Source organism: Macrosteles quadrilineatus, unplaced genomic scaffold, assembly GCF_028750875.1.
Source record: "Macrosteles quadrilineatus isolate MER2022 unplaced genomic scaffold, UCM_ALF_1.0 Scaffold_1__1_contigs__length_201487025, whole genome shotgun sequence".
Lineage (NCBI taxonomy): Eukaryota > Metazoa > Arthropoda > Insecta > Hemiptera > Cicadellidae > Macrosteles > Macrosteles quadrilineatus.
Window position 1 is genome coordinate 53,156,591 of NW_026542594.1, and position 27,397 is coordinate 53,183,987.

Genomic DNA, 27,397 nt, shown 5'->3' on the forward strand with positions numbered 1-27,397 from the left:
AGCCCTAGCCGGAAATTCGACAACAATCGGCTGTGTTTACATCCGGTATCGAGCATTCAAAATGGTGCCGCAAATTGAGACTGCCGCCGACTGTGAAGTGCGCGCTGTAATTAGATTTTTATGTTCTAAAGGTGTGAAAGCCATTGAAATTTGTCAACAGATTAGTGAGGTGTATGGCGAGAACATTTATGAGTGACGGAATGGTACACAAGTGGGTAAGGGCATCTAAAGACGGCCCCACCAACGTTCATGATGACTAACGCACTGGGCAGCGTCACTGTCCCCAGTACTCAGTGCGTTGCTCATCATGAACATTGGTTGGGCCGTCTTTAGATGCCCTTACCCACTTGTGTACCATTCCGTCACTCATAAATGTTCTCGCCATACACCTCACTAATCTGTTGACAAATTTCAATGGCTTTCACACCTTTAGAACATAAAAATCTAATTACAGCTCGCACTTCACAGTCGGCGGCAGTCTCAATTTGCGGCACCATTTTGAATGCTCGATACCGGATGTAAACACAGCCGATTGTTGTCGAATTTCCGGCTAGGGCTTGCCAATAGATGCACGTATACAGCGCAAATGTCCAAAATGCCAATCGCAGCGCTGGAACGGAGAAGTTTAAAAACGGTACTTACTTAAAAAACATGCCTCGTATTTGTGTGCAGTTTGTTGTGTGAACTCTTTCCTCCTCAGGTAAGCCTGTTATTCTAAAAAAATCTTTAATAGATAGCAATGTGGTTTTATAATACAAGGGCTTTTAATGCTGATTAGGTTAAAACATTGGTAAACACAGTAAATGGTTTCATACTAAGAGCTTATAAAGTTGATGCCAAGGAAGTAGAACTGTATGAGATTGAACATGTTACAGTACTAAGCCTAGACGTGTGTGGGTTGGCTAAAGACCCTGGACCATGCCCTGGCACTGTCATGAGATGGTATTACGACTTAGACTCTGACACTTGCACTCAGTTTGTTTACGGCGGATGTCAGGGCAATGCAAACCGGTTCCGTACTAAAGCGGATTGCATTAGTCGGTGCATAGACCTCGCACCAGGTACAACAACCGGTGGTGGTCACCTCAGGGTCTGCTGGGCTAAAATTTTGGTGAAGGGTGACACTAACATAGCTAACAATAATGCTGCAAACAAAAATACCAAACATAACATGTAGTGTGTTAATATTGTTAAACTGTTAGCTGAACGTATTCACACAAAAATGTTACTTTTATTTTTAAGTATCTACAGTAGCTATAATATATTACAATATTACTTCAGATCTTATTTTAAATTAAAATGTTAAAATAGCATAATTTCCTTCTGGTTAACACAGAGTAACTACTGCGCAGGCACTAAACTGCGTTGCAGCGTTACCGCAGAGAGTAGGGGAAACGAAACTTACTTTCTGAAGGTACCTTCTACATACAAATTTAATCAAACACTATTTTACATTCTGATACAAAAATACCAGGTTTGGGTACCATTATTGTTATGTACTAAAGCTAAAAAAAACTGTAACAAAATTCATCATAATTTTATAAAAGATAAAACACATTACATTTTAAATTTAACGCCACACATGGTGGTTACATTTTATTTTACTTACACTTTTCATTAAAATATTTATTGGTGGTTCAACTTCATAATTATTTTTGGTAATTTAGGAGTTCGGGGTGTGGGCAGCATTTACTAGTTAGTTAGCAGCTTATTAATCCAGACAGCATGTTAACATTGCATGATGCTTGACACTAGATGAATGCGCTCTGCCCCGTGCCCAAGGCTCCTGTAACGAGCGACTGCCTCGGTGGTTCTTCGATGCCTCAGAGAATCGTTGCATGCCTTTCTATTACAGTGGATGTGAAGGCAATGGAAACCGCTTTGAGACCAAAGAGGTTTGTGAACAGGCTTGTCCGCCCAAAGTAGGTGAGTTTGTGTGGTTTTGTGTCATAGTGAAATGTTTGAGTCTTAAACTTTTCCCCAAACATTTAAGCGATAACAATTACTAGACTCTAGACAATAGACAAGTTCTTTTTTCCGTCAACTATACACACATTATAATGAGCATCGTCAAACTTCAATAAAAAGGCAACAAATGATGGCTCTAACAAAAATATACATACAATACAAAAATAGTCTAATTTGTCAACAATAAAGTCATCTCAACTAGGCAACAAAAACTCACATTTCATAATTCATCTCTAAAATTAATTACCCCATATAAAAATTAATGTAAGTCCCTCTGTCCTTTATGCATTGTCAAACCCTTATTCCGATCGCCATGAAACTTTAGGAAGTTTCTCTATAAGTGTCTAGGGATGTTGGTGTGAATCTAAAGTTTTGAAAACTTCACAGGTTTCCATTTTTTGTGTTCTAATTTCTAATATCATCTTATGGGGAGTAAGTTTGTTTACAAATTTTCCTAATTTAAAAAAAATATAAAATTGATTTCTAAAAGCTTTAATAGCCACAGCTGTTTGTTTTTTCCCATTAGCAATGTGATTTACTATTCAATATTGTCAAAAACTACCCGTACAGCTGCCATTTTGTTTATTTTTAAAACTATTTTTATTTGATACAGTAACAGCTTTTTGTTGTACATTGAAATTTGATTCATAGATGAGTAACGCAAAGACCTACTTTGAGAAAAAAATATTATTTTTTATCATGTATAGTTTCAAAATGGAGGTCATTAAAAATGTAATCTTTAAACTGAAATAAGATAAAAACAATCTGTGGTAATGTTTTATTTAGACAATTTTCTTACAATTCTAAAGATTCCAAATTTAAGAAAATCAGTTCATATAAATAAGGGGGGTTACTCATTCAATTAATATCTTAAGCCAGAGGGGAAGATCACTGCTAGTTAGCTAAAATAATCAGCTGTTTTAATTGTTGGTTACCCAATATACCCAGATATCGATGTACACCAGATCACCAATTTCTGAGATAAAGACATACATATTTTTATGAAAACATACCTTCACTTCACTAGCATTGTTGGAGCGATTACCTAACTGGTGAATCTAATTGGTGGTGGAGTTGTCTTTGGATTTGATTTGATTTCCAGGAAGATAACAGCTGTAGATCATTGATTTGAATCCTACCTCAGGTGCCAGTTAAATTTCCTGATAAATCTATAGCATAACTTATAATAGCCTAATGGCCTGTACAAATTTGCTCCTTTTTGAAAACAAGATTTTCAATAATTTTTTAGGGACATTGGAAAATTTGAGCTTGTTAACCTAACCACTTCCCTCGCAGTTAAAAATGAACTGGACAACCTCAGCTATTCTCAACCTTTGTATGGTCGCTATTTCAAAGAAAACGTACTAGAAATAGTATTAAAAAGTGTTAGTTCAAATCATTGTGGCTGTGTACTCACTTCTTCACAACTAATCCAGCTAGTCTCCCCCCATATGCAGTGATTAATTTTGTTGTAGTAGCCGATAACAATATAAGAGCAAATAGACCAAGTATGAATCACGTTCTGTGATTATAGTTTCTGTGGTCCAAGGGTTCAATCCCTTTTAATGTTCTTTGCCAGTTGATGTTGATGAATTAATTGAGAAAAGTGTTTGGATATTAAACATTTGTGTAAATGTGGAGGAGGGAGTAAGAAGGTGGCTGTAACTATTTGGATAATGGTATGGTATATAGGGTGAACAACTTAACTGTTCCACCATTGGTATCTCAGAAACTATTAGATTTAGAGAGAACATTAAATTGGTAACTTCAACTAGTTTTTAATGATATTAAAAAAAATGAATTCCAATGTTTCAAAAATGGCCGTCATTTTCCAATATGGCGGCTAACTTTGAAATTTCTTACGGAACACCCTATATTTTATCATGTTTTCCGATAGAAAATGCAATTAAAAACTTTTACCTAACCCGCCATGTTAAACTTCCCTATCCCAAGCGTGATGTATACAACTTCCTTACTTCTCAAGTGATGTAAAGTTGAAAAAAACTCACTTGGTGATGTAATGAAACCCATTTAAATAACATTGAGTGCTTAACTTAAAAAAATATACCTCTATGGAGGCATCGACGTTCAACGCTAGAAATCAGCTGTGCGCTTGAATGTTATTGTTATGCTTTAAAGTATTTTCCTAACCTAGCTTGTGTTTGTAAAAGAACGTTACTGTTAGACGATGAGTGAAATGGATAATGAAAAATATTGTACCTAAACCCATGTATATTGTCGGGTCAGGTAAAATCTTGTACATTACACGTTGCGCAAGAGCGTGTGTGAATTATGCAACTCGCTTCCGCTCGTTGCACAACATTCACCTGCGTGATGTAAAAACGCTCTTACTACACTTGTAATGTAAATAGCTATTTTATTCTTGAAATTTTTTTTTATAAACCCACTCGTTTAGGAGTTACAGCCTATGGAAAAATGACTTCCGGTGTACATTTTACATCATATAGCTGCTAAACAAGTAGGTTTATAGCGGAAATGCGAAATAAGTCAAATAAGTCTTAAAATTGCATCCACATTCCATAAAGACCATAAAATACACAGTTTTCCACTTTTCAAGTTTGCCGCCATTTTTTAAATAATTAATTAATAGTTTTAACGAACTTTATGGTCTTTTTAGGAGCTTCTTAGTTTAGGAGCTACATGATGTAAAATTTACACCGGAAGTAATTTTTCCATAGGCTGTAACTCATAAACGAGTAGGTTTATCGAAAAAATGTTGAGAATAAAAAAGTTTTAAATTGCATTTCCTATCAGAAAACATGATAAAATATAAAGTCAAAGTCAAAGTCATCTTTATTGTCACAAAACGTTTTTTTTATGCTCTGGCACAGCCAGACAAAACAGGTGACATTGTCAAACTATACTAAAATAAACTAGCTTATATTGGCAAAAAAAAAAAAAATACATAGTAGGTAACATAACAAACAATTCACGTTGATTTGTCTTCGAGAAACTGATCAATACTATAATAATTCTTTTCCAACAAAAATTCAAAAATTTTTTGTTTCAAAGATACTAATCCTATTATAGATTTGTAGTACCCAGGCAAATTGTTAAAAAATCTTTTACCCATATAAGAAGGAGTCCTTTCCACAAGATTTAATCTGTGTATAGGATATTGAAAATCTGTATGAAATCTAGTGTTATAATTGTGCCGATTATTTTCACTGTGGAGTTTTTCAAAATTTTATTTCACATACAATAAACATTTAAGAATATACAAATTAGGGATGGTTAGAATCTTTAGTTCTTTAAAAAGTTGTTTGCAAGAATGTTTTACGGGTTTAAAAGTCATAATTCTAAGTATTCTTTTTTGAAGTTTAAAAAGTTGATACGAATCAGATGTGACGCCCCAAAGCTCTATTTCATACTGTTGTCCTGAGGTCTACATAGTTTGTTTATTTGCTTGTCATCTGGTTTGATATATTATTGTTTCATGTTTACTTTAAGTTTTGGTTTTTGTTATTAAAAATACAATGAAAGAAGTGGCTCTAACAAAATGGGTTTTAATTTAATATATTTAAGGGCACAACATGGTGGCAGCGGTAAAGACCCAATAAATTGAGTAACAGGGTGTCTAATATATATGCTGCATTACAATGTCAGACTCAGAAAACTCAGATATAACAGTAAGAAGACAAACATCTAAAATGACACAACATTCAGCAACATTGGGCTTCATTGATAAATACTCCTTTAAACCAGAAGATTGGGGCCCATGGTTAAAAAAGTTCAATAGGTACAGAAATGCTACCAATTTAGATCAAATAGATGGAGAAAAGCAAGTAAATTTCCTTATAATATCCATGGGTGATAATGCAGAAAATGTATTAATAGCAGCAGGAGTAACAGAAGAAGATGAAAAGACTTATGATAAAGTGGTGGAAAAACTTAATAAGTATTTTACACCAAGGGTGAATTTGACCTATGAGAGAGCGAAATTCAATCAACGAGTACAAAAGCAAAATGAACCGATATCCGATTTTATAACAGATGTACATCAATTAGCCTCTTCATGTGATTACAAAGACATGAAAGACAGCCTTATTAGGGATAAACTCATTGTTGGAATAACAGATTCAAAGTTATCTAAGGAACTTCAACTGATGGCTGACCTAACCTTGCATGAAACAATAAATAGATTGAAACAAAGTGAAATTATAAAGAACCAACAAATTACTGTTAACAGATCAAGAGAACAAGAATTTGCAGAAATAGACCAAGTGAAAAAACATCCGAACTTGAAACAAAACATAAGACAATATACTTCTAATTGTTTTTACTGTGGAGGACAGAGGCATCCTAAGAAGGAATGTCCTGCTCAGAATATTGAATGCTACTACTGTGGATTGCAAGGACACTTCAGCCGATGTTGTAAAAAGAGACAGAATAATAAATACAGAAATCAGAACAATAAATACAGAAACCCAACCCTGAATCAAATTCAGGAAAATACCGAGAACAGATTGGAACAGGATAATAGAAGCGAGGACGGGTATTACATTAACAGAGCTGAAGTTAAGAAAATAAGAGCGACAACAAGGAACTACAATAAACAGAATGAATTTGAAATTGATGTAAAACTTGATGGGAAATTGGAACATTTCAAGATTGACAGTGGAGCCGACGTGACGATTGTGCCTCCAAGAATGGCTATAAACAAATTATTGACTAAATCAAACGTTGTTTTAAAAACACCTGGGGGGAAGTATTTAACAGTTTTAGGTAAATTTGAAGGTGTAATTCAGTATAAGAACAAAACAACTCGTCAAACAATATATGTGATCAATGGTCAAGAGGAAGCATTGATTGGGAAACCATGCATCTCAGCCCTAGGGTTCTTAAGGGTCATCAGAGGAGTTAAAAATGACATTCAGTCAAGTGAATATTGTAGCAACCAGAATATCAACACAGACCTACATAAGATCAAGAATAAATATCCAAGTTTATTTAATGGGATTGGTAAGATGAAGAAAGGAGCTCAACTTAAACTGAAACAAAATGCGGTACCGATGGAGTTAAAAACTCCTAGAAACATACCTATTCCATTAAGATAAAAAGTGAAAAATGAACTTAAAAGAATGGTTGAAGCGGGAATCATTGAAGAAGTTTGCGGACCTACGGAGTGGTGTCATCCAATGGTGGTAAGACCTAAACCTAATGGCAGTGTAAGAATATGCATTGATCCTTCAGCTTTAAACAACCATTTACAGAGAGAAAATAACGTTTTTAATACTGTTGAGGACTTACTTGGATGTCTAGGGAATTCCAAATGGTATTCAAAATTAGATGCTAATTCGGGGTTTTGGCAAATACCGCTAGATGAGGGTTCCTCAAAATTGACAACATTTATAACACCATTTGGTAGATTTTGTTTTAAAAGACTTCCCTTCGGAATTTCAACAGCCCCGGAAATATTTTGTAACAGGATGAAAAGTATTATTGGAGACATCCCAGGAATTTTGTGTTATATGGATGATATTTTAATTACCGGAGAAAGTAAACCCGAGCATGACAGCAGACTAGACCAAGTGTTACAAGAATTGGAAAAAGAAGGAGTTACCTTAAATGACAAGTGTGAAATAGGAAAAACAAAGATTTCATTCTTAGGTCACATTATTTCTTCTGGTATGATTCAAGCAGATCCCAAACACTTACAAGCAATAATCGATTTCCCCACACCCAGTGATGTGGGAAGTGTTAGGAGATTTCTAGGGATGTTGAATCATGTCGGAAAATTCATAGAAAACCTTGCTGATATCGTTCAACCACTGAGGGAACTGCTAAAAAAATATAGGGCTTTTGTTTGGGGTCCTAGTCAAGAACAATCATTTAAAACAGCCTTAAAGAGTTTACAAACAACTCCTGCCTTAATACCATTCAATTTGAAAAGGAGAACTATAATATCGGCCGATTCATCAGCTTATGGTTTGGGTGCAACACTTTTGCAAGAACATCAAGGACATTTAAAACCTGTGGCCTACGCATCAAAGAGCTTAACACCGACTCAACAGAAATATGCACAAATTGAAAAGGAGGCTTATGCAATAGTATGGGCATGTGAACGTTTCAAAAATTTTATAACAGGATTGAAGTTTCAAATTCAAACTGATCATAAACCTCTGATTCCTCTTTTAAGTAGTAAGGGTTTGGATGAACTGCCGCTAAGAGTTCAGAGATTTAAAATGAGATTAATGAGATATTCGTACGACATATTGTGGGTACCAGGAAAACAATTAACTACTGCCGACACGTTATCAAGAGCGCCAATCAACAAAACTGAAGAGGAAGATATTGAGAAACTTGCAGAAGAAGCAGAAGCATGTGTAAGAACAGTAGTTCAATCAATCCCAGTATCATCTAATAAATTAGATGTAATAATAAAAAATCAAAGAGAAGAATTACAGGAATTGTTAGATATTACAATTCAAGGATGGCCTAAAAATAAGAACCTATTAAATGAAAGATTAAAAGAATACTGGGATCATCAAGCAGAATTGTCGATCAATGAAGATATACTTATGAGAAATAATCAAATAGTGATTCCTCCATCCTTGAGAAAAGAAATGTTAGATAATATTCATCAAGGTCATCAAGGTATTAAAAGATGTAAAGAAAGGGCTAAAATGTCAGTATGGTGGCCCAAAATGAATCATCACATCGAACAAAAAGTAACCTATTGCCCGCAATGCATTGCTGACAGAGTGCCTCCTCGCCATCCTATGATTCCTACAGAGGTTCCTGAAAGACCCTGGCAGAAAATCGGAGTAGATTTTTGTGAATTCAACAATGATAAATACATAATTCTCATGGATTATTATTCCAAATACATCGATGTATATAAGGTATCTAACTGTTCAACGGCAATATTGATTAAATCAATGAAGACATCGTTTGAAAAGCATGGCATCCCCGAGTCAATTAGATCAGACTCAGGTGTGCAATTTCTATCAGAAGAATGGGAACTATTCAAATCAGAATACGACTTCACAGTGGAAACTAGTTCACCATACCATCATCAGTGCAATGGTCAAGCTGAAAGTGGTGTGAAAATCTTCAAAAACATATTAAAGAAGTGTAAGGATAGACATCTGGGCTTATTGGCATACAATACGACGCCAAAGGAATGTGGTTATAGCCCATCACAACTATTAATGGGACGGATTTTAAGAACAAATCTACCAGTGAATAAAGCAACTCTACTTCCAGCCACTCCAAATCACAATAGATATAGACTTAGACAAATGGAAGAAAAGAGGAAACAGGAACAACAGTTCAATAAAAGACATAGAGTGACCCAGGTCAAGGATTACCCAGAAAACGCTAAAGTTTGGGTATTGGACCGAAGAGAAGAAGGGGTAATCAAGGAGAAGTTAGAGAACAGGAAATATAATGTTGAAACAAAAAGGGGAGGAAGATATATCAGGAATTCAAAATTCTTATTCCCTATGTTCTCCTCTGGAGAAAGAGAAAATCCTGATAAAGAAAACCCCCATACACAGACACTTCCTCCAAGACAGACACATACACCAAGATCCAACCTACATAATCATTCTTCAACCATACACAGACCTACCAGAATTGTTAAACCTGCTAAGAGGTTCATAGAAGAACTTTCAGAGGGAGATGTCCTGAGGTCTACATAGTTTGTTTATTTGCTTGTCATCTGGTTTGATATATTATTGTTTCATGTTTACTTTAAGTTTTGGTTTTTGTTATTAAAAATACAATGAAAGAAGTGGCTCTAACAAAATGGGTTTTAATTTAATATATTTAAGGGCACAACAACTGTAAAATTGACAAAAATAAAGCGTGATAAATCATTAGTCTATAGTGTTTAAATCAACAACATTTCTTAAGACCAACATTTGAAAACATACTGAATTTAACTTTTTAGAGGTGTTATGAATGTGATTCTTCCAATTCAATAAACTATCTACATCAATTCCTAAAAATTTAGCTGTGTTGCTAAGATTTATTTTTTCATTATCAAAATAAACAAAGCCTTCAAGATCGTCCCTACACTGTGCAGTTTGAAATTTTACTATTTGTGTTTTAATGTGGTTCATTTTTAAACCGTTTACTTTAAACCATTTTGACAGATCTCCGTAAGAATTTTTTTTTTATAGGGTGTTCCGTAAGAAATTTCAAAGTTAGCCGCCATATTGGAAAATGACGGCCATTTTTGAAACATTGGAATTCATATTTTTTAATATCATTAAAAACTAGTTGAAGTTCCCAATTTAATGTTCTCTCTAAATCTAATAGTTTCTGAGATACCAATGGTGGAACAGTTAAGTTGTTCACCCTGTATAGTGGCTGTGGTCAGTTTCTTTTTAGAGTACCCAATGTTAAGGAAATTTGCATTGGTCATGGTAGACCCAGGTAGTCTAAACATGCCAATCCACAAGCAAAGTTCCCTCTACACTGTCTCAATGGAAATGGAGTTAAACAATAAACACCCATTACTGGCCTCGTCGTGCAAATGTGTACAGCCTTCACCAACCTCCTTGAACAACTTATACATAGGCTACTTATGCACAAGTCTTAACATTTTATCTCCTTATACATCTGCCAAACGGCAAGCTAACCCGATACTTGGCTGGAGAGCGATCATTCCTTGGGTCATTATGGGATACTACGAGGAGAAAAATCGTTGCATAGGCTAGCATAATAGTGGAAGAGATATAGAACATGTCATTCTTAAACTAGTTTGCTCAGCAGTAACTAGAGCTCATTGGAAATTTAAATTTACAGACTACTCTCGTAGTAAGATATTCTAGAAAAATGAAAATATACTTATTTTTTGAGGCTATAATAGATGTATGTTATTGCAGAACAACACACGTGCATACTGCCTGCTCTGGTAGGAGATTGCCACAACTATACAGCACGATGGTACTATGACTCGCTAGAGGCACAATGTCGTCAGTTCTACTACGGAGGTTGCGGCGGTAACCACAACAACTTCCAGACCCAGGAGGAGTGTCAGCAGACGTGTGACCGAGGTTACGTACCTCCACCTCCACCACCACCTCCTGAGCAAGATTATGAGCCACCTGTTGTTCCACCATATGAGGTAGAAGAACCTGCAGAACGCCAGCCACAGCCATCCCAACCGTTCACGACAGGTGATAAGACCAGTCATGTTTTCCCAATGATTGTTAGGGATACTCTTGAGTAAAATAAATGTTAGTTATGAACTACAAAATAACACAGTACAATGAAAAAAATTGTTTTGGAATTCTCTTATAAAATCAGAAAAGGATGATAACATCTCTGCTGAAAATTATGTCCACAAATTAATAAACTATTTATTTTATAATTAACTTTATGTTTAACAATAACTAGTTAAGTAATAATTACTTAATTTGTCAAGAGTCTTTAATTATTATATTATACTAGCTTCTGAACCCGTGCTTTGCAATGGGAAGATGCACTATACCGCCTAATCCAAAACACTTTTAAGTAGTTCGAATTAATAAACCAAAGAGCCACAAAATGTATACAAAAACATATGACCTACATTGAATTGTCTTACTCTTAACATTGAAATGTATCAATAACATAATTGTCATAACTTACGGTTATAGAATCTTTCTTTAATTTCATAATCAATGACATAGTTTTAGAAATAACTAGCTGTAACCCTCGGGCTTTGCCCCGTTTAACTTCTTAATTTTCAAGATGATCTCGTTCGCATGGCTCAATTACGTCCTGGTTAAGTTTGTTCGCTACGCTTACTCACCTCTAGGTTGGAGCTCGTTCGCTACGCTCACTCACCTTTAGGTTGGAGCTCGTTCGCTGTGCTCACTTGCCCTCAGGTTAGCTCGTTCGCTACGCTCACTTGCCTTCAGGTTAGCTCGTTCACTACGCTAACTCGCCTCCAGGTTGAAGTTCGTTCGCTACGCTCACTCACCTTTTGATTGCAAATTAGCTGCTGTCATAAATGTAAAAGAAATAATAGTGCTGCACCCTGTTGGTAATCCTTGTAACTTTAATGCTATTGAACATCACAGAACAGAACCAACTTGTTCAATTGAAACAGCTGTTAAGAAATTCCTTTTAAATATGAAAAATCATAAGGTTAACATGGGAAACTCCAGAGCCACTGGGGCGGAGCTCGAAAGCCCGATCAGAATAAAAACTACTTAGTTTTCCTATTTAATGCCCAAAGAATCGGTGTACCAAATTTCAGCCTCCTAGGTATTGAACATCATAGAACAGAACCAACTTGTTTAATTGAAACAGCTGTTAAGATTCATTAATTCCATTTCTCATAAGGTTAACATGGGAAACTCCAGAGCCACTGGGGCGGAGCCGATTGGACGGATCACGAAATTGATGGTGTATAAACCTATTCCATGAAATTCTACACGTATGTACCAAGTTTCATGGCAATCGGTTCAGCGGTGTCTGAGTTTTCACTGCCAAATATATATATATATATACAAACATCCTCTTTTATACTAACTTATAGATTGTGTAAAATATTTTATTTTATTTGTTTGGATCAGCTGTCTGAAATTGTCAAATAAGCATTCAACAGTTCTGATTGTTTACATTGAAATGTCAACACAAAGGTAAACAAAAGGTTGTGAATTTTCTCAGGGAGACCATATATTAATGTTTACTTTTGAAAACCTCACTTCAAAACTTTGGACATCCAAGGGGCGTAGCCCGAGAGGAACTCAGGGACGTGAATAGGCCTATGAGATTCCTAGATATGTGGAATATCGGTGTGTTTAATTTTGGCTGTATCGGTTTATAGTATTTTAGTCGTGGCAGCAGCACAGACAAACAGACACCACCTCAATTTTATTATAGTATTAGTGATGGATCGCCACTGATTTCGTAATGGAACATTATATTGCAAAACATGACATGGTGCAGAAAGAATAGTTATTTGCACAACAGTGAGCAATTGCACTTTGCACTCGAGTTGCACATTATATTTTTCCTACAGATACCATAGAACAAATAAATTGGTAAAGAAACGTAACATATTTTAACACAGAAATGAACTTTTAATATGACATTTAGTGATACAACAGTACAACAGCTGACGAGCTGATTTACAGCCAGTGCTGCCAACGTATTTCGCGCGCATACGACCTTGTCTGCATGTTACACGCTCACTATTTCGTGCCTTCACGATGCAAATCTGGAGTGAGACAAAGTAATTAGAGTGAGACAATGTTAACAACATCGCTATGTTAACATTGTCTCACTGATGAGCGAATTGGCCACTTTGCTTTCTCAAATCAGTGATAGAACATGTACATTGTTAGGTAACTGTAGGAAAAATCCATTTTAAAATGAGAAAATAGCATTGCAAATACTTCTTTCTGCCTAATTCAACTCCCTAATGTGTGTTGTTAAAAATACAATTTAAATATTAACAGCTGTTTCATTAAAAAGTAGTGACAAATTATCCATCCATATGGCCATAATGTAAACAAATCTGGGGAGGGAACTTTAAAGGTCACTGGGGCAGAGCCCCGAGGGAATTTACTTTGTTTTTCTTTTGTTGGCTCCTGTACAGACTAAAGCCTTTCTTTAGATACCACTACCAAGGTTCTACGCACATCCGTTCCCTCAAATTAGTGGGGAGAATTTTTCCAATTAAAAATATAGATTCCCCATGTTAACCTTATGGGAGAAACCCCAAATTTGATGGGAGATCCTGCCCAAACTAATAATGATTTCAAAAAATGAAAACTTCTTTGCAAAACTACAGATCAGGGCCATTTTTGGACACCTTAATCATCAAAATCGCTCTAAAAATGAGGGAGGATTTCTGTTCACAAAAATTATATATATGGCTTAGCGTATTACACATATATATAGATAATATCCATATATTAATACGTAAGCATGTTTCTTTAAAAGCTTTTTTCTCAGCTCGTGTGCATCGCAGGGAAAATCTATGCTTACTGTTAGAAAGATATTTTCCTGTAGATGTGCAGAATACATTTATTTAGTAGGCTAAAAAATAAGCACAAAAAATTAATTTAAATAATTAACATGGGTCTTATGGGTTGCCATGCTAGTGACAAAATAACAACGAAATATAAACAGAAGATCAAAACAAATTGAAGAAATTCCAATCACATGTTTTAGTTATAGTTTGGGGTAAAAATGGAGAAGTCTGTACATTACATATTTTTGGACGACCTCTAGTATATTATAATTTTAAGTCTTAATCTATATAAATAAGAATCATGCAGTTTTTGGTTATTTTTACGTTTCATAGCCTAAGAAAGCCGAATCGAGTCTTATCTCAATTTCTGTCTGTCTGTCTGTTTGTCTGTTTGTCTGTTTGTCCATTCTGTCATTCCGTCTGTGACGCTAGAATGTCATTTTACGCGGCCTACTCCTAGAAAACTAGAGTACCGATCAAGGTTCTAATCATTTTTCTGTATTTACTTGATTGGTGAGAGTGTCTTTGGCTATAAAAACATGGCCTCGCTTCTTTGAAAACAAAATAACAAACCATCAAAAACCCAACTTTGTTCGATTTTTGTCAAATTTTCTCCCAATGTTAATTACATTTTATGAAATAACGATCAGCTGTTTGGATCATTTCTCACTTCTAGCTGTCACTGATATGTTTACATTAAAAGTTGTTTACAAATACCGCAACCATTTCCGATCAAGTTTTGTTAGCACATTCAACAAGTGAGATTAAAAACGTTGTGCCTTACTTAACCGGCTTAATTAATCGCAAGTGCAACAATTGTTCTTGAGTTTTAATAACCGGGGAAAATACCGTGAATCAGTGTTTGTATTAGTGCTAGGAAACTTATATTTTTTTAATCATCGTCACCAATAGCTTACAAAAAAGGTTTCCACTAATTGACGGCGCTTCAAGGACAGTTGTGTAAAGTGCAAACTAAAAAATCACAACTGCAGTGGGTGATCGTGGATGTTGCTGCGATCTTGGAAGATCTTTCTGATTTCGCTTTGATTGTAACAGAGGTTTAACTTACAGATGTAGCTAAACACGCTTTTCCAATGTGTCACTTTTCGTTTCTACTTACTTACATTTAGACAACATTATCGGTACTTTTAAGTACAAGAAGTAAACTACAAACGTCCAAAACCCCAGATAAGTGCGTTTTTGTCACATTTCCTCCGAATGTTTGCTAGATATATTTACCGATTATCGTTTAGAGATTACATAATCTTTTAAATAAGAAACCTTTGTTTGGATAAAGGTGGTTTCTTCAAACTGTCATTAATATGTTAACATTAAAAGTTGCTTACAAATAATTATATTAATGGGAAATAACTTTGATTTTTGAAAACTAAAAAAAAACTTAAACTTAGGGATTAAAAATTTTGGTACTGCACCACATCAAGTGAAAGTTTTGTTTCGCAAACCATAGTGAGTTTTTAAAGTTTTACGTTGTTAACGTTACATGTTACGTGTTTTTGTGGCCTGTGTGTATTTATTTATTTATATATTTGCCAACGGATTAACACCTATAATACAGTTGGTTTAGAAGGACAGTTTGAATCGGTCGTAAGTACCCACCACTTACGTTCTTTTCTTAAATGTAAACGTTGGTTTTTGGTAAACTGCTACTTTTCCTTAGAACCGGTGGTAGCAGTAAGAATAATTTGTTGTACAAACACATCACTACTGTATTTACAGCACTATAGTTATCGTTAGTGCTGCACTTTATTTCTTATTAAATTTAATTGATGGCTTTTACTGTATAATTTTTGCGTTTTTTGTCTGGACTCCAAAATGTTAGTTTATGCTAAAATGATAAAACATTAGTGAAGGATTTTTTTTAGTGAACCATCATGAATTTTTAAAGCTTGACGTTGTTAACGTATAAAATGTTTTGTGGACTGAGTATTTATTTACTTATTTATATATTTGCCAACAGATTTACACAAATTTTACAGTTTGATTAGGCCTAAAACGATTATCATAAAATTTGATGTAATGACACTATCAAAACTTTAAAATAATTATTTTGTTTGTAATTGAGTTTGGTTAAAGCGTAGCAAATCCCCTAATTTAATTCTGTATTTGTGTGTGTATGTCTGTTGGTAAAGCACCTTTGTTAATGAAAATTTCAACCCGAATAAAGTGTGCAATAGTGAGGTTGAGATAGTATTTGAACTACTTTTAACCAGTGTGAAAAGTAACTTTCAATTACAGGCCTATCTTAGGGCTATGCCTCATCTAAATATATAAAAGGCAAAGCCCTCACTGACTGACTGACTCACTCACTCACTCACTCACTCATCACTAATTCTCCCACTTCCCATTTACCTAGGAGGCTGAAATTTGGTACACCGATTCTTTGGGCATTAAATAGAAAAACTAAGTAGTTTTTATTCTGATCGGGCTTTCGAGCTCCGCCCCAGTGGCTCTGGAGTTTCCCATGTTAACCTTATGATTTTTCATATTTAAAAGGAATTCCTTAACAGCTGTTTCAATTGAACAAGTTGGTTCTGTTCTATGATGTTAAAGTTACAAGGATTACCAACAGGGTGCAGCACTATTATTTTTTTAATTTATGACTACAGCCAATTTGCAACCAAAAGGTGAGTGAGCGTAGCGAACGAACTTCAACCTGGAAGCGAGTTAGCGTAGCGAACGAGCTAACCCGAAGGCAAGTGAGCGGAGCGAACGAGCTCCAACTTAAAGGTGAGTGAGCGTAGCGAACGAACTTCAACCAGGACGTGATTGAGCCATGCGAACGAGCTCACTTGTGAAGTTAAACGGGGCAAAGCCCGCGGGTACAGCTAGTAGATCTATAAAGCAATTCCTTTTATCATTAGATATAAAATATGGACTAACACGATGGGGTGACATTTAATTGCGAAGCATTCGCTTTGGCTTTTAAACTGTCAGATATTGCATTTGCAAAGGTTTATATGTATTCATATACAGTAATAGTTTTGCCAGCATATCTGGAAAAATGCACACTAAATTTGCAAACCAACAACTGTTCTGAATATAAGGTTTCAACTTACTACAAGATTCCCATACGTAGAACGGGCAAACAGTTAATAGTTATTATTAAGACTCTTGTGCAGCTCATGTGTATGAGAGTTTTGGGCTGGATAATGTCTTCTTGATAGACTGATAATAATGATATACTTTCACAGTTTTAAGTAAAATGTCAACGCAAAGTGCCAAAAGCCAATTTTGTATTTTAATTGTATTTTTTGGTTAATAAATTTTGCACATTTGTTGCAGATATGTGCTTCCTTCGTGATGATGCAGGTGACTGCCAAGAATCTAATCTTCACTTTTTCTATGACAGTCGCGATGGAGTGTGCAAGCATTTCTTGTACAGCGGTTGCGGAGGGAATGGCAACAGATTCACTACCATTCAAGAATGTGAAATCCGTTGTGGAAATGTCCAGGGTATTTTTTCTATTTGCTCTTTTATCATATACAGGGTGGTAATAAAGTCCGAAGACAGTTAAATATCTTCCAAATGTCAACAGATAAACCAATAAGATTTGGTACATCAACACCACACCTAAAAATCTACTTTTTTTGAGGAAATATCAATTTTCTGTCATATCATGGGGACGTCACGCAAGGAGTCAGAAGGAAATCTTAAATAGAAGCATAGGTTGACATGTACATCAAATTAAAGGTCTTTACTATCAGAATATAATGCCGCAAATTTGAACTCAAACGGACAACCGAGCCAAGAATGACAGTTGTTCAAAGATTCATTTAATTTGCATTGCCATTATATGCTTACTCCTCAGGGGGCACAGCCCTAGGAATCGGAAGAAAATTTTTGACATAAGCATAGGTCGATATGCACATCAAATTAAAGATCTTCACTAGTAGATTACAATGCCGTAAATTCAAGCTCAAAAGAACGCCTGGGAGTAAAATATGGCAGTCGTTCAAATATTCAAAATGGCAGATTCAAGAAATCTTTGAACGGCTGCCATTTTGCGCAGGATCAACCTTTTGAAGTGCGGTTTGCGGCATTGTATTCTACTAAAAAATACCTTTTATTTGATGTGCATAATGACATATGCTTCTATTTAAGATTTTCTTCCGATTCCTTGTGGCCGTCACCCTGAAGAGTTATTGGATCACCGAATATGTGTTAAGATAAAGTTTTATGCTCTGTAACTTTGTACCAAGTATTGTAGCTCTATCTACATTATTTTTTAAAATATTTAACTGTCTTCGGACTTTATTACCACCCTGTATACCTATATTGTAAAAAAATTATAAATGCCTGATTACCTATGATCTAAATCGTGTTACTGTTCAATGATAATTTTAGTCAGGGAGGATATGAATTATAAAAAATATTTAATAGCTAAAAGAACTTTTATAGCGTGGGCATCATCTTTTATTACTTTTTTATGTTTTTCTGAATAAGTAAAACTTAAAATAAAACTAAGTGGCTGATATAAGGAGAGAGATTTCGGAAAGTTATAAAGTACTTTTACCTTAGAAAATTAGAGTCTTGGGCTAATACATTTTCTCTTCAATATATTATATATTCACTGAGATACATTATGATGCAATATCAGTTTTATGTTTTGTGACCTTTTGTTATACATCTATTTGACCCTAGACTCTTATTTTCTCAGTTAAGCTAGCTGAATTCTATAATCTATTAACAGAATTCCTATTTAAACTTAAATGTCACAAACATACATCCATACATCCATACATCCATACATCCAAACTTTCTCATTTATAATATTAGTAGGATGTATCTTATGTTGAGCTGTATCTTATCCAGGACCATTTATTAAATAATGACAATGATCATGGGTATCTGGGTCCAGTTTTGAACCACCAAAAGCAGCTTTATTTTTTTAGGATTGAAAGATTAGATGTAAGAGACATAAGACATCATGTATCGGCAGAGTTCATTTCAAGTGTATGAGGGAGAGGGAGCAGTGAGTTCATTTATTTTATTAATTTTTTTACAGAATGCCATTACATCAAATAATGACAGAACATTTGTCAATACAGTATAATACTTAAATCTAAATAGTAAATAATAAAAATAAAATAACACTCAACTCTCCCAATTTCCACTTAAAAATTCAATTAAAGAAAAAAATGTTTTCATAAATTGAGGTGACTAACCTGTCGTCAATCAGTCCTATATTGTCGTGGATGACTATAGTTTCGGGGTTTAAGCCCCATTTTCAAATCTTTCTCTTCAGTCGTCATATGTCAAACATATCTTCTTGCACTAGCCGTTGTCAAAAATACTTCACATATAAACACATAAAGAAACATTTATATTTACAAAATGATGTACAAGCGCGCGACTATTTTTGACGACAGCTAGTGCAAGAAGATATGTTTGACATATGGCGACTGAAGAGAAAGATTTGAAATGGGGTTTTGACCCCAAAACTATAGAAATCCACGACAATATAGGACTGATTGACGACAGGTTAGTAACCTCATTTTATGTCAATAAATCATTCCTGGAGGTAAACTATGTATAAAAATGTTTTCGTCAGTAACCAGTCTTCACATTTTTGTTTGCATTTCTTTGGATTATGTTTTAGCGAATTTCCCTATAGGGAAGTAGCTATTACCGTAGGTCTCATAGTAAGACCAAGACCCGGGACCGATTTACTTTTTCATTTTGATGTCCCCAGAGGCCAAAAACACCATTCATTCAAATTTTTATATATCTATATACAGATATACATATAAATATATGTGTCCATCCGCACGATAACTTGAGTAATTTTTGTCCGATTTTGATAAAATTTGGTTTGAAGGTGTAAGGCGGGATAAACTTGATTGAGTTCGGGAACCAGCATGATCGGACCATGGCAACAGGGTTTAACGGGGGGTTTTATGGGGTAAAAATGGGGTTTTCTCATTTTTTGCCTTTACAACACAAAATTTATAAATTTTCAATTTATAATTTTTAAAGAACTTAAAAAAAACAAATAATTTAGTATATCAAAGTGTTTTTGTACGGTGATTGGTTACGGAGAAAATTAAAAAAAAACTGTTAATTTTAAATGCCCATGTTATTCTTATGGAGAATGTTATAATATGTTGTAGTTGGCTTGTTTATGGATATATTTTGATCAAATTTGGAAGATTTATTTATTTTATAATAAGCTATTAATATTTTAATAAAAAAACACAAGTTAATTAGTTTCCCTGTAGCATCAAACCTACTTTTAAAATCAATCCAGGCAAATTGGGTATTTTTATGGATCCAGCTGTTCCCGACTATCACCCTTCAAGCCTGTTCATTGAAGTGTTTTTGTACAATTATTAGATACGGAGAAAATTCAAAAAATTTTAAATTACAATTCCTATGTTATTCTTATGGAGTTACTGTTGTTTCCTCGTTTATGAATACATTTTGATCTCAAGTTTGGTAAATTTATTTATTTTATATACTAAGCTATTAATATTTTACTAATAACACACTTTAATACCCTCCCTATAGCATCAAACCTAAATACTCGTTAAACCTAATGTTATTGAAATAGATTTAATTGAAAATCAAATCAGGCAAATGGAAATTTGCCTAGTCTGCAGACTTGCTGCAGCGTGGGTATTTCAATTAATCTCTCAGAAACAGTGCCTGTTTTACAGACTTATGTTCACTACCTCAAGTCGTGGGCCCCTGTGATGGGGTTGAACCTCAGTATTATTACGACCAAAGAACAGACTCCTGCTACCCCTTTGACTATGGAGGTTGTCAAGGGAACACCAATAGGTTTGCTTCTGTGGCTGAGTGTGAACAGCGCTGTCGCCGAGCTCCGCCTATACCTCCCACATCAGCTCCTACAGCCCCACCTGCTCCACCCAGGAACAACATTTGCTACCTGCCTGTAGACAAGGGTCCATGTAATGAGCAGGTGAGTAGGTTGGCCTGAGGAATAAACCTTTTAACTAATCATTATTAATAGTACGGTAGTTGTTCTGCCTGTGGCAGGATAATTAATAATTGACTATACTGACAATTATTGTCAGTGGATACACAATGTTTTTTTGTTTTTTCATTAGGTGTTTATATATAGGCTAACTTTTTAGGCATTAGTTACCCTTTTATGTTTACATAGTTAATAGTGGAGAATTTAAACGTTATTGAGTGCTCAGGTGTGCTGCGATTGGGGCTTATAAGCCCCAATCTAAATATATTATAAATATATTATAATATTTTGACTCATCCAAAAGTAAAATAGTTTTCTGTGCTGTATTCTGTGGAAATAGTGTGGCACTATTTCAAATCATGACTAATGAAACAGAATGTTGTGATTACTGTATTCAAACCTACCTACAAAACAGTTGGTGAAAGTAAACATCTGCTTTTAAATTATACTAGCCACCATACCCGTGCTTCGCAACGGGAAGAGAACGCTTAAGAGAATATTATTAATAGGTGAAACCCGTCGAAATCGACGGTTACTTTCAAGGCTTACGCTAATTCATCTAACTGCGATAAATTGAGTGAAATTATACATACTAGTGTACATGTTGCTCGAATTCGAGCAATTGGAAAGTATTACAGGAGTTATTTCAAAACGAATAATAGTCATATTTACAATGAGTTTAAAAGAGTCTACTCAAAGATTACCGGTGTGTAACTCAGACCATGTTTAACTTGGTTATTGATAAACCTAAAGCATTCCGGCCGGTTTTCTCCTTCTCAAAATGTCTCGCTGAACAGGCAACACAGGTCATTGATAGAGGGCCAATTGAGAACAAAAAGTCGTTTTGGGGTAGTGTTAGCACATTTGTAACCTAATACAGTAGTTGAGATTGTCCAGGGTCAGGTGCTGACTGTGATGAGTTAAGCCTATTACGCGCCACTGTTCTGTAGCTGCGGTCGTTATCACGATTACGCCTCCTGTCTATATGTGTCGTTGTCGTCGCGTCGGAGGCATTTAAAAGAAGAAAAAAAACTACAAATAAACAAATTATAGCTACACAAAACAACGATAAATGCAAAATTTAAGTTACAATCATGCTAACACGATCCGTCATAGCGACACAAAACAACGATAAAATACAGGAAGTTTAAGATACAACCATACTAACACGATCTGTCTTGGGGGTTATGTTTACACAAACTCAAATAGTAAATAAATATCAATGCGTTTCATTGAATCGGATAATAAATAACAGCAATTAAATTATACAGCTGATCAAAATGTAAACAATTATGTTCTTCATAAGGATAACATGGGAACTTTCAAGGCCACTGGGGCAGAGCCCAAGGGGGCTTTTTCAAAAATTTAAGGCCAGTTTGCAAATCTACGCGACACGCTCTTTCCAATGAGACGCTAATGGATAAAATCGGTTAAGAAATGGCGGAGGAGTTTAACCGACAAAGTTTCATGTAGCGTATTAATTATATAGATTTTGAGCATTTAGCATTGGTTTTTGTTTAAAGAGTAATAAGTATAAAAACAATAATGATATTAATTGCGTTGTTACCAAATATGATTGATCATTCAATGATGAAATATTTCCCATACCCTACGGCATCGGAGTTATTATTACTATGTTTCCTTATTATGTAGTCTTCCTTTGGAAGAACCTTTAAATAGCATTGACATTGTATTGGTGGAAGATAGGTACCTTTAGGCAAGGTTTCTGTGTTTTGATGTTATTAGACACGGTAAGAGCACAATAAACCTCTTCTGCGGATGAATTATCTGTTGGAGAAATATAAGCCGAATTATAAATTTCACAATGCGAGTTAGAGCATTTTTTAACTATATGGGTAAGTACAGAGTTTTTTTTAGACTGCTTCTCAGTGCACTTTAAGAATATATTTGTTCGAGATGAATTAAATAGTTTTTGTTGCTGAGTAGCGCTAGTAAACATGCACAACCCTTTTCTTTAGTCTTATTGAGCAGAGCGAGCGAAGCTCTTATACGTCGACTCTTATGCATTTCGTATTAAGCAAACTCCTCCTAGACGGCTGAATCAATCGTTTTCAAATTTTGCATGGTGATAAAGACCATATCGGTCAGTGCCAACATCTATATGGCGTTAAAAAAGTCTCTCAGGAATCCGCCCCACTGGGTCTCAAAGTTTCAATGCAATCCTTATGGAAGCAGTATTTGACACATAAACAAAGACATATGATCAGCTGTTGACTTTTGAATGCAGTAAATAAAGAAATAGCTGATAGAATTATTCCACAGATATTAGAACAGAAACGGCATGGATAATATTAAATATAATCAAATGACGACACTAGCTTGAAGTCCGAGACGTAGGAAGTGGTGAAGGAAATAGTAAAGGAGCTGTCCGGAGTGTGAGAACAATTAATGATGATTATATTAAGGTATCTGCAATACTAAAATGCTATTGGAAGGGAAGGAAACAGGTCTGCGACGTAGGAAGTGGTGAAGGAAGTAGTAAAGGCAAGCAGTCCGGAGTGTGGGAACAGTTAATGACGATTAGATTAAGGTATCTGCAATCCTAAAATGCTATGGGAAGGGAGGGAAACAGGTCCGTGACGTAGGAAGTGGTGAAGGAAGTAGTAAAGGTGAGCAGTCTGAAGTGTGGAAACCGTTAATGACGATTTATCTGCATTCCTAAAATTCTATGGGAAGGGAGGAAAACAGGTCCGCGACATAGGAAGTGGTGAAGGAAGTAGTCAAGGCGAGCTGTCAGGAGTGTGGGAACTGTTTATGACTATTAGATTAAGGTATCTGCAATCCTAAAATGCTATGGAAAGGGAGGGAAACAGGTCCGTGACGTAGGAAGTGGCGAAGGAAGTAGTAAAGGCGAGTTGTTCGGAGTGTGGGATCTGTTTATGACCGAAAGATTAAGGTACAGTATTTGAATTTCAATAAAGGTAAGGGAAGGGAGTGATACAGGTCCGCAACGTAGGAGGTAGTGAAGGAAGTAATAAAGGCAAGCAGTCCGGAGTTTGGGAACTTTTTATGACGATTAGATTAAGGTATCTGCAATCCTAAAATGCTATGGGAAGGGAGGGAAACAGGTCCGTGACGTAGGAAGTGGTGAAGGAAGTAGTAAAGGTGAGCAGTCTGAAGTGTGGAAACCGTTAATGACGATTTATCTGCATTAATAAAATTCTATGGGAAGGGAGGAACATAGGTATTGATTTAGGAACTGATTGAGACTGATTGAGACTGAAGACAACTTAAAGGAGGTGATTGATGATCTGAAAAACAATCATAAGGTTGCATTTGCAAACACTATCCCTGCAGATTTTACTGACACTAAAGCTTCAAACCAATTTAAAATCCATCTAACTGAAAAACCTATGTTTGATGTTATTAAAAATTACCAGCATGTCCAATCAGTAGGGTTCGCACACAGTATTTCAGCTGATTTTAACCATCCACGTCACATGACAGCAGGAGTGGCAGTTGTCTTTAGGCGACACTTTGGCAGACCAGAATCGCACCACTGCATTTCATCACATCTAGCAGTGCAATCCACTTTGCATTGTGCTACGGTTTACAGTTTGGTTACAAAAGCCAACTATTTTGGTAAACCGGACATATCTGACTACACAACAGCTTTTAAAGATTTGACTACAGATTTCAAAACCAAAGGGCTAAAACATCTTATATGCTCTCCCATCGGATGCGTAAGAGATAAAGTAGCGCTACCCCATTTCTTCAGTAACCTCAGAAGTTTTCAAGAATCTACAGGAGCGAGAGTAACTATTGTTTCATACTACCAAGAGTCCCTTAGACAACTAAGAAATGGCTTAACACATAGTGAATTTAACAACAGAATCCAGTCTTTTATTGATAACAACTTTAATAAAAAGGAAGAAGTGAATGTCAGTGCTGAATCATTAGAGGATAGGATAGCAGCCTGCATAAGATCACCTGTCCAGCCAACACCATATACAACAATAGATTGTAGGAGCCCAGACCCGTCATCGACCTGTCCAGCACCGCCTGCCTCAATAACACCTTCAGCAGCCCTACCAACACCTTCGACGCTGACACCTACCCCACCATCACGACCTTCAGTGGCAGCTGTGAATGAGAATGTGATCAAAGTAGTGCCCGGCAACTTCACCTTCTGTGAGTTGCTAAAGCAGAGCAAAAGTGATAGGCCAAGTGTGGAAGTGAATAAAGCTAGTTATGTACCACAATTGTTAAATTTAGAGGTAGATTCTGCAATTCAAAACGATACCATTAATTTTTTAGTAGATCAAGCAGCCCCCATTGTAAAAGTAACGTTAGAATAAGCAATTTATGTATTTTTCATCAAAACATTAGAGGGTTGCAATCATCAATTGAACCTTTAGAAGTAACTCTAACTGAACTAACACCTAGTATTGTTGTCTTGACAGAACAAAAAATGATAAGTTCTTCTCTGGAAAGATTAAATATTAATGGTTACAATGTTGCTGCCAGTTTTGGGCGGAAAAAATCTAGAGGTGGTGGCGTAATTATTTTAGCAAAACCATTTTTTACTTTTAAAGAAATTATAATACCTGAAATCCAAAATCTTGTCACTGAACAAATTTTTGAGTGTTGTTTAGTAGAGGTAGATAAAATTATCCCCAGGAAAAAACTTATTATAATTGGTTTCTACAGGAATCCAATTAAGCAAAATGAATCTGAGTTTATCAAACGACTCAATACAATGCTTGAAATAATCAGTGTTAAATATAAATATGTTATTTTTATGGGAGATATTAATATTGATATGCTGAACTTAAATGACACCACAGCTAATGGCTTCCAGTCATTGGTTGATTTTCCTACAAGAATCACCGATACAACTAAAACTGCAATAGATAATGTTTTTACAAATTTAGATAGCAGCTGTTATAAAATTACGGGTATTAATACACAACTTTCGGACCATGATGGCCAAATAATTGAAGTTTTTACTAATACGAAAAATAGCCTGAATAATTCTTCTGTTTATTTTGAACATAAAAGAAATTTTAATGATAAAAACGTCGAACAATTTATATCTGCTTTACAACATGAGTCATGGCTTAATCTTTATTTATGTCCTGTGGAATGCAAGTATGATGTTTTTTTATGAAATATTTATGCATTATTTTAATACATTCTTTCCATCAACTCTCTCAAGACAACATACTAACTGTAAGTGGATTCCTAATGAACTGAAGTTGGAAAGACAAAATATTATTAATCTTAACAAAGCGACTAGAGAGTTAAATTGTAAAAAGTTGTTACATGAGGCTAGAGAAACAAATAAGCAGTTTAGAAAGAAATTGTTTTCTTCAAAAAAACAGTATTATAAAAGAAAAATTGGTAGTTCTGACAATGTTAATAAGGCAACTTGGAAGATTGTGAACTCTGAAGTAGGAGCCAAAACTATTAATAATCATAATATAAACCTAGTAGTAAATAATGATGTATGTTCTGACCCTTCCCTGGTCTGTGGCCAATTCATAAATTATTTTGCAGATATTGTAACAGAAACTGAAACTTTCAATAATATAAATACATTCCAAAAAAATGTTGATGACACACTGCATCCTGTACTTCCTTTAGATAAAAGGAGCTTTAAATTTAGCTTTGTTGATGAGAGCGACATTGATAAAATTATTAAAAGTCTAAAAAATTCCTATAGTGCTGGCTACGATGGTATTCCTGTGGTTCTTTTTAAAAAAGCGAAATCAGTCCTACTTAAACCAATAACTCATCTCATTAACTCATCTTTGATATCAGGAATTTTCCCTAACAAACTCAAAATAACAAAATTAAAACCGCTATTCAAAAAAGGAAACAGACAAACAGTATCAAACTATAGACCGATTGCTTTGCTGCCTTCAATTTCAAAAATCTATGAAAAGGTTGTTTATAACCAACTGGTATGCTTCTTTGAAAATAATGGTACATTTGATGACTGCCAACATGGATTCCGAAGTGGTAGATCTGTCATAACAGCTGCCACAGCTTTCATTGAATCCATCGTTGATAGCTTAGAGAGTAAATCTAAAGTGGTAGGGTTGTTCATGGACCTCAGTAAAGCTTTTGATTCAATTTCTCATGAGTTGTTGCTTTCAAAGCTCAGTAGTAGTGGACTAAATAGTACTGCTTTGAACTGGTTCAAGTCATATCTTTTTGATAGGAAACAATACGTAGAACTGAGTCACTGTAATAACAAAAATAATAAAATTTCTTATAATTCTTGTACTCGGGAAGTAAAATATGGGGTGCCCCAAGGATCGATCCTAGGCCCTCTTTTATTCATCTTTTATTTGAGAAATTTTCCTCAACTCAGTGATTTTAGCAAGCTTTGCCTATATTCTGATGATGCAAATTTAAAAATAGCCGCAGGAACCTATGCTGAACTTGAAGCCAAGGCCAATTCTGATATATTATTACTTAACAGTTTTTTTAATTCGAATAATTTGCGTTTGAACACAGAGAAAACTAATTTTATGTGTTTCCAAGCAGGAAAAACTAA

The 27,397-nt window shown here is 35.2% G+C and overlaps 1 protein-coding gene across 3 annotated transcripts in view; it reads left to right on the plus strand.

Moving 5' to 3' along the window:
* Nucleotides 1–27,397, plus strand: part of LOC128983073 (papilin) — a 274,271-nt gene that overhangs the window by 193,916 nt on the left and 52,958 nt on the right. For 2 of the 3 annotated variants that reach the window (XM_054402221.1, XM_054402223.1), the window contains exons 29-32: nucleotides 1,756–1,926; nucleotides 10,827–11,120; nucleotides 17,216–17,386; nucleotides 20,591–20,856. In XM_054402221.1, the coding sequence (XP_054258196.1) occupies nucleotides 1,756–1,926; nucleotides 10,827–11,120; nucleotides 17,216–17,386; nucleotides 20,591–20,856 (902 nt within the window). The remainder of the gene's footprint in view (nucleotides 1–1,755; nucleotides 1,927–10,826; nucleotides 11,121–17,215; nucleotides 17,387–20,590; nucleotides 20,857–27,397) is intronic. The other variant, XM_054402222.1, reaches the window with a different exon arrangement.